This window comes from Heloderma suspectum, chromosome 6 (assembly GCF_057233095.1).
Source record: "Heloderma suspectum isolate Gila_16-S chromosome 6, 16-S_ref, whole genome shotgun sequence".
Classification (NCBI taxonomy): domain Eukaryota; kingdom Metazoa; phylum Chordata; class Lepidosauria; order Squamata; family Helodermatidae; genus Heloderma; species Heloderma suspectum.
Genome location: NC_139463.1, coordinates 10,102,955 through 10,111,808, shown reverse-complemented (window position 1 = coordinate 10,111,808; position 8,854 = coordinate 10,102,955). Strand labels below are relative to the sequence as shown.

General features: G+C 46.2%; 1 protein-coding gene across 1 annotated transcript in view; it reads right to left on the bottom strand.

The window, feature by feature from the left end:
- Positions 1-6,625: 6,625 nt before the first annotated feature.
- SORL1 (sortilin related receptor 1) overlaps positions 6,626-8,854 on the bottom strand; it is a 126,047-nt gene continuing 123,818 nt past the window's right edge. The window contains 1 exon segment of the mRNA XM_084803601.1: positions 6,626-8,712. Coding sequence (XP_084659727.1) covers positions 8,645-8,712 — 68 coding nt within the window. The 3' untranslated portion in view covers positions 6,626-8,644.

Below are 8,854 nucleotides of genomic sequence, written 5' to 3'. Positions count from 1 at the left end.
TACCAAACCATATAATCATATACAGAGATTTCTACCAATACCCACATTTTGAAAGTTTCAAATGTGGGATGCACCCTTAAAAAATGTTTTTCAGAGCTACACTTGACCAGCTTGTTTCATGCTAAGCAAAACAAACGAAAACCAAAAAAAAAAAAAATTCCTAAGATGTTCTGAAATCTCTCATGTTGAGGCTCGTGTACTTGAAAGCAAGTTGATGTATATTAACATTCCATTTATGTGACTTCACAAATGTTTTACAGCTGATACTACAGCTGACTGACAGATGACAGTAGAGGAAAATTACATTTGAGCAGGATTTTTTTTCTGCACATTTTATTTAAACTTAAAACAGTTCTTCCATCCAAATTCCAGTTTTCCATTAGCTCTTCTTGGTTCAAATTGATTTAAGGTTGCCACAGAAGTTTTTGAAAAACGGGGCCAAGCAAATTGGCTGCGGTGTCAATTTCTAATTTTGTTTTGAGGACAGAAGGGCAGTCTGGCTTCAATTTCCCTCCCCACTACCATATGTACCCACCACCACCACATGTACTGTGTGTGTGTGTGTGTGTGTGTGTGTGTGTGTGTGTGTCCCTGAAACTCTTGATAACACTTCATGGATCTGACAAAGTGGGCAAAAGCTTATGCCAAACACAGTCTTTTAGGTGCCACAAGATTCGTGGTTTGTGTTTTGGCTCAGAAGTTTTCCTTCCAAACTCAGGAAATGAGACCTGTGAGGTCTGAGAAGGATTGCCAGGTTCACACTCCCCAGTGCGATCTTTACGTATCAGAAGCTTGCCCATCCTCGCAAAATCCTTCCCAATCCAATACCGCTAAAGAAACACAGCAAGTGCTGGGGATAAGAAAACGAAAAACAAAACCCACTGGCTTTCTTACAAACCCATTAGCTCTGACGTCTTCCAAAGTCAAAGTAGATGTGTCTGAGCCCTTAGCTCGAAATTCTGATTATTCTCTACCTTTCTTTGCTGTATTGTGGGCCCTGGCTCTGTTCACAACCATGGCCAGAATTCCAGGACTATTTCACAGCCTGCTGAGTGACTTACGTTCTCCCTTGCAATCCCTGCCTTCCTGCCTTGGATGTGGGCCACCTTAGCTCCCATCTACATGACTTATGGGGGCCCTCCCTCAGAGTCTCCCTTCTCAATGCCATGGTCACCGGCTGCTCTGGCTCTGCCTCCTCTTTCCCATCATCTCTCCCCCTTGCTTGCTTGCCAGGCAGAGAGCCAGGGAGCAAGGAGGCCGCGGCATCTCCTGCTCCTCCTTCTCACCACCACCGTTGCCAGAGCAAGAGGCAGGTGAACAAGCAGGATGCAATGGAGAAGAAGAGGAGCAAGTCCAGGGGGGCCCTGCTGGGGTGCGAGCCCTCAGCAGGTGCCTGACCATGCCTACCTTTGACACTGGCCTGCTTTTGGAACACTCTTAATTGCCAAGTGGACCATTTCTGCCAGGCGGTGGCCAGGCCTCAGACCCCACCAGAGAATACCTTTCTATCAACCTGGCTCCTGACAAGCCCAGTCTGGTGGAACGTTCCCTCTTCTTATGTCACTTCCCCCACTTCCAGTGTCAGAGATGGAGAAGCACCTTCTGCCAGACTGCCCTTCATTTTTGGAATGAAAATAGTAACTCTAAACCAAAGCATTGCATAGCTTCCTTTGTTCATCACACTAAAAGTATCGGAGAGGCCATCGGGGGAAATTTCTCACGTTTCAAAAACTACTGGACAAAACAGACAATTCAGCATTAGTATATTTACAACAAACAAAACAAAAACAACCTCCACGTACATTGTTGTGCTCCGAACATTCGTAAAAATATACAATTTATTCCTAACTGCATCTGTCCTGCTCATACTCTGAAGCCGACGATTCACTTACTTATATAAAATGCACTAGCCCTGTCAAGAATCTTCAACACAGTGGTTGTTCTTGCAGAAAGAAACAAGGATTTGGGGTTGTTGGTTTTTTGTTTTTGTTTCGGGAGGACCGAGGGTGTCTGCCTAGCATAGTATTGAACCACAGAGAGTAAAATCTGGAGATGTTCCAAATCTCACTGGCAGAGCATCAGCTTTGCCTGAATAAGGTCTCAGGTGATGTGACCAGCATCTCCGGTTAGAAGAGCCAGGTGATGTGAAAGCCCTCCACTTGAGACCCCAGCCCCAGGGAGACATTACTTGGCTAGAGAGAAGGAAACTGACCTGGTATCAGAGAGCTTCTTGTTCTGATACGTCACTGCTGAGGGCCCACCAAAGGAATCTCTGAGCCATCACGATTCGCCATTTGTCCCACTGGTTCTTCCAGACAATGTGTATCCGGGAAGCCACTAGGCTTCCTTTGAAGCATCAGGAGGGGTTCTGCATCGGTAACGGCGGACAAGATTCTCTGAAAGGCAACTCATCCGCTGCTACTGTTACTCCCCTGTGATGACCGCCATTGGGATGTTTGGGGTGTATTTTAGGATGCAGTCAGTCCATACACGGTGGCCTAGCAGCTATGGCGAGCACGAGTTATTTAGCTGAAATTTCGATTTCCAGTAACAGATATGTGAATTTGGGTGGCCTGTGATATTCGCCTCCAGAATGAAGCTTAGCACTACTGGCCCCAAAGGTCTACTCTGCTGTAGCTTGGGCTTTTAATCCAAGCTAAACACACTGACCTGATTCGCATGTAACACCAATTCGTGGGTTAAACAACACACGAGTTGGCGGGGCCGCACAGGAGCAAACACACTTCCTCCCATGCGCTTGCTACTTCCACTTTGCATCTGCTTTGCTAAACAACCCAGGAACATCCCATTCGTGGATTGTTACTCATGACGTCCGAACCCAACACTCTGGGTTGCTGAGGGTTAAATAACCCAGAGATTTAACCCAGCAACAAAGCATGGGTTCAAACTCTGGGTGGTTTAACCCTCAACAACCCAGTGCCGGATTCGGACGTCATGATGAACAACCCAAGAATGGGGCGTTCCTGGGTTGCTTAGCAAACCAAATGCAAAGCGGAAGCAGCAAGCACGCAGGAGGGACTGCACTCACTCGTGTTCAGCCCAGCAACCCTCCCTTTCTCAACTCCTCTGCTGCCAACACAGACATAAAGATAGGTGGGTGGCAGAGAGGTTGGGCGGGCAGGCAGGCAGGTTGGAGGAGGGGGGTCATTGAGGCTCAGGATGGGTCCTGCCGGGCTCCCAATGTCATCATTGGGCATGTGACAGGGTCTAAATTGGGTTCAGAATATACCAAGCTATTTTCTGGATTTTGGGAAACAGTGTTTGTTTTCTTCCAAGCTTAGTTCTCAGCCTGAGTGGCAGAGTTCCCCACATGACTTTCCAGCATCATGTTTGAACTGAGAGTGCAGCTTACAAGACGCCCCAAACTCCTCTTGCAATGCTTCTGCAGGAGATGCAAGTGGGTCCAGGGGAAGGATTCCTTGGCAGACAAGCCAGTATGGAACATGCACCCTGAAGCTATGAAAACCACTGATCTACATACACAGGCAGTCCCAGGCCATGACAGGTTAATTTCATCCACAGTGCACCACTGAGGCTCATGTTTAAGATACCTTTCAAGCTCCTTTATACTCAAGTTGAGTTTCCTTAGGAAAAAACAGCAAACCCTTTCATCATGAATGAAAGAACAATCAATTATTGGCAAGACGTGGTGGGAATCGTACAAAAAGTTAATGATTGCTTATCAAAGCCATGCTTGGCCCATTTGCTATTTGCTCCAACTCTAGGAAGACTAAGTTACACCGCAAAGAGATACACTTTTGGTTCAAGTCAATAAAAATACTTGCATCATGACAAACATGAAGCATCGTATTCCTGGGCGTGGAGCGACATAGGTTTGCATATACAGAGTATGGGGAAATGCGACCCATTAACACACAGGGCCAAGTGAAATCCCCTGCTCTGGGCTGCTGAAAAGAGCTTCCAGGGAGTGGGTATAATCATGTTTTTAAAGGCTCTTTACCCGATGTGTCAGCCACTATGGCCCAGTTCAATTTTCTTGGCACGGCCAGAGCCTTTGCATAATGGTGGACTTGACACATACCGCCATCCTGCACCACATGCATAATCCCTGTGATGTGGATGTGCAACATGAGCTGTTGCACGCATGCCCTGTTTGTGGGTTTCCCGTGGGCAGCTGGTTGTCCGCTGTGTGGACACAGCGCTGGACTAGATGGACCCTAGTCCATCCAGCAGGGCTGTTCTTACATTCTTGACCTGGCACCAACGTTGTTATCTTTTCGGCGCCAGGTTAAGACCTTTCTCTTCTCCCAGATAGGGATGTTAGAGAATTCCGCCACGGACTCCAATGAGGCTGGATTCTAAAGAATCCCCCGAAGTCTGTGGCAGAATGGGGCAATCCCCACCACCACCTCGCAAAATTTCCCCGGGACGGACCCTACCTTTTGTTGGCCATCCGGTCCATCCACTGTCCTGGTCTGCGGCCGCGAATGGCTGCTCCAGTCTGCGGCCACCATTTCCTTCCCTACTTTAGCCATGATAGGCTATGTAAGTATTTATGTAGCCTATCATGGCAAAGAGCAGGGATGCAAATAGCGGAGCTGGCCGGGGAGGATTCTGGGGGGAGGGATGGATCGCCTCCCCTCCACCGTGAATGCCCTGGACCGGAATGGGGTGACTAATCCGTACACTCCTACTCCCAGGCATTTGGCAGCATATGATGAGTTTTAATCGATCCTGGATTTGTCTTATGGTTATGGTTATGGTTGATTGCTTGAGATTGCTTCCTTGAAGTTGTTTTGAATATATGTTGTCTTGTGTATATTATCTGTCCATGTGTTTTTTATGCAATATTATGTAACATTTATGTAATGTTTTTACCCTCTGTATACTGTAGTTTTAATGTTTTTAATCTTTGTAAACTACCCAGAGAGCTTTGGCTATTGGGCGGTATAGAAATGTGAAGAAGAAGAAGGAGAAGGAGAAGGAGAAGGAGAAGGAGAAGGAGAAGGAGAAGGAGAAGGAGAAGAAGAAGAAGAAGAAGAAGAAGAAGAAGAAGAAGAAGATGTTCTTAACATAGAGGCCTGCATTCACGGTCACCCAAACCACGCTACTCATTCCCCCTCAAAAAAAGAGCGTGCGAATTGGGATTTTGCACATACAGGCTTCCACATGGTGCACCCATTACTCCCATTAATTTAGAGATATGGTGGAAGGGCAGAAGCTATGCCTGCCCATTTAATTATATGGTGGCTTTATAAATGTCTGCACTAGGCCAAATGCCTACCAGGGGCGTGCAGCGATAAACGTGGAGAGAGGAATCTGAGCCTGCACACATCTGGGATGACATTTTGGATAGGAGATTTTAAAATATTACGCCCACCATACGGAAACAGTATTTAGCAGCCTCTGTGTGTGTGCACGCATGTGTGTGTATTTAGGGGTAACTTTTAAATGAGCCCTTACTCCTGCTATTTTGCACGGTGAAATCTACATTCTGACTCACACAAACACAAGACAAGGGGGACCAGGGACCGAGAACGGCTGAAGTTTAGCTTTGAAGCCAAACCTGCATAGTTCTGCTAAGTCTGCAACACCAACTGAATGGGAAGCATACGGTACTCTGAACACGGAGGTTACACCCACAGCTATGGCTGGGGCATGTTAGTAATGTATCAGAGAGCTCTTTCTGAAAAGCCAAAACCGACTGCAGAGGGAAACTGCATTCTGAAGAAAAGGTAACAGCAAACACACAGACCATCTAAACATGTTTCAAGTGAAATCAAATGGGGCATTACAGACACCTAACAGCCATTTTTTGCTATGTTCCGCTTCTCCAGTTTTGCTGCTCATGCAGATCAGAAGGCATGTGTTAATTTCAGGGGCCACAAGGCAAAAACAGATGACGTGGTTCCCCTGAGGGAAGTGCCTACCCCCTGGATGAGTCAAAGCCCTTGAGCAGAGTGATTCAAAGCCTTGGAGTGGGAAACCCTTGGGCATATGATTTAAAGGCCCATTTCATCTGGCTGGCACTCCTAGATCCCAGCCTGGTCAGGTTTCTGATACTACCCACCCTCAAGCAAGGAGTTGATGATCCAGAACCTTCCACCCGTACAGCACACATGGCCAGCGTGGTGTAGTGGCTAGAGGGCTGGGCTGGGAGCTGGGAGATCCGGGTTCTAGTCCCCACTCGGCCATGGAAGCTCACTGGGTGACTTTGGGCTACTCACAGACTCTCAGCCCAGCCTACCTCACAGGGTTGTTGTTGTGAGGATAAAATGGAGCAGAGGAGGAGGAGAATGTAAGCCGCCTTGGGTTCCTTGCAAGAGGAAAAAAGGCGGGATATAAATGCAATAAAATAAATAAAATAAATAAATGGTCTACACTCAGCCAGCGTCTGCACCCACGTTGTTATCTCCAAGTTCAAACTGGAGATAGCCGTGCAGATTCCTCCAGGGGTGGAACTTGCAGGCCAAGCCCCGCCCCTTGGCACACCCAAAGAAGCTCCACAGGCCATACGGGGGAGCCAGCAGGCCCAATTGAGCTCCTGGGCCAGGGGTTCTGCAGCCTGATTTACGTGACTGGGAAACTTGCTCATGCAAGAGCTGTTGCATGCACACTGAGCTACGCTAAAGGCTCTGGGCTTCATCATCTTTACTCAGATTCAAAAATGCAATCAGAAAATCAAACCAAAGAACACGTGAAATGTTGTGCACTTCTTCTTTTTTGGTTTTGTGAGTGCCTGCAAATTGCTGTGCAGAAACTATTTCAGTCCTCAGTTCAACAAAACAATCAGTATGTCACTCCACCCCCCCTTTTTTTTTCTTTTTTGCTTTCTCATCAAGCATGAAAAACATATTCAAAGATGAAAATAAAATGTCATGTTTTTTGTGTGTGTTTTTGTGTGTGTTTTTTACTATGGCAATAATACCTGATTCAATTACAGGACACAGAAAAACGAAACGACCTGACGATTTTGCAAAAGATTAAAGTGGCACATCTCTCCACACAATAAGTGTGCACATGACTGAGAATTTTGGAATTCTGACCAAAAGCAGATTTCCTAATAAATTAATAAAACAGAACAAAAATCTCATATAAAACAAAATCCAAAGAATATTTTAAAGTCAATGTAAAGCCTTCAGGAACTATTATGTCTCTTCATAGATATATAGATATAGATATAGATTTATATTTCCTGAATTATTATTTTTTAAATAAAATTTCTCTTAGGGAAAAAAGCTACTTTAGACTCTGATCCTCAGAGAACCAGTTCTTTGAGTTGCTAGACTCAAGGGACGTAGGTAAGGATTTCATGCAAGATCCCCCTGGGAATGAATAGAAGTATGTAGCAGCAGCCTTTGGGGGAATATGTCCCGAGAAAACTAATGGCCAAGCCATTCATATTGTCCCATCTTATCTGCTTCGGTTGCACTGCCTTCATATAATGAAAGGGACCACTCAGCCCCTCATTCCTTATTATCTTGCCTCCATTTAGGGGCAGAACTAGAGACAGCAAAGAAGGCCTGCCTCACGTCAAGTTCCCTCTCCCCTGTAATGTGCAGTAATGGAAACACATGGCTTGTTCTGGTAACATAGTGGGTTTCCCTGCTCCTGGCTACCTGTGTGGGTAGGCTGGAGGCTGTCAGTTCAAGTGGGCCAGTAACAAGGGTGTTGTGTCCTCAGCCCCCCAAGACAGGGGTTAAGATCTAAGGCAGCAATCAGAGAACAAAAGCAGGAGATTAGACCAGACAATGTTCCCACATAAGAGGCAAGTGGTTCTGACTGAGGAAACAAGCTCTGAGAGCAGAGACCTGTCCTGGGCAAAGGCAGGGAAAGACACTGAAGGCAGAGCCAGAGAAAATGGTATTCCTGCAAAGATCACAGGTCGCATACTCCTGACCTTCCTGGGTGGTGGGAGGACGTATCCCAGTGTTCTAGGCGCCTCCTCACACCAACCAGAGATTGCTCAAACCACAGAGCTCAGTCTACTGGGCTTGCAGTGGGAAGCATGCTGGCAGTGTAGGAGATAAGGCGCTCAAGTCTGACTGCTGGGAGGCCCCCATTTCAAGAATCCCCCCCCCCCCGGCTCCATCCCAACACTTTAGCAGGAGCCAATGATGTGGAAGAAGGGTAGAGAAATGCACAATTCGATGAGACCATGTCACCACTTTCCATTATTGTGCATTATGAGTGGAGGGAGTGGGTGGGTTTCAAAACAGTGAAAAACACCCAGGCCAAGTATCCTTTGTCATGCCAAGTTCCAACCTCTGACGTCGAGGCTGGAGTAAGGGTCTTCATCTCTATCACCCCCACAAGTTCTCTGAGGATCAAAGTCATGGTCAACAAAAAATATCTCACAGACTTAAAAGCATGCCCAGCAAGCACAGCCCTGTAAGACTAAATTAAGAGTTTGGAAAGGAAAAAAACAACCACAACAGAAATTGTTACTAAATCAACCTGGTTGGAAAGTTCACAGCTGTGTACTACAAATGTAATAATTATTTCTTGTTCTTCTTTTTTTCAGCCCATACAAAAATAACGTATTGCAACTCAAAAGTGCATATATATATTTTTGTTTTAAAATAAACAGTTGACTGTTTTGATTTTTTTTTATCAAATAAAATATTTACAGCATTTTGGTTTCCGGAGTCAGAAACACTCTTCATGCTATCACCATGGGGACGTCGTCTGAAAAGCCTGTGATCATCGGGGCTTCGTCATCCTCGTCTCCTGAGGGAAAAGCACACACACAGAAGGCTACTGGTCTGGCACAGAACAGCAATGAGAGTCCCTGCGTTCAAGTGCTGACACAGAGCTCTTTTGTGGCCAGAGATTCCCATACATTTCAAGGCCCATGAAGAAATGTACATGT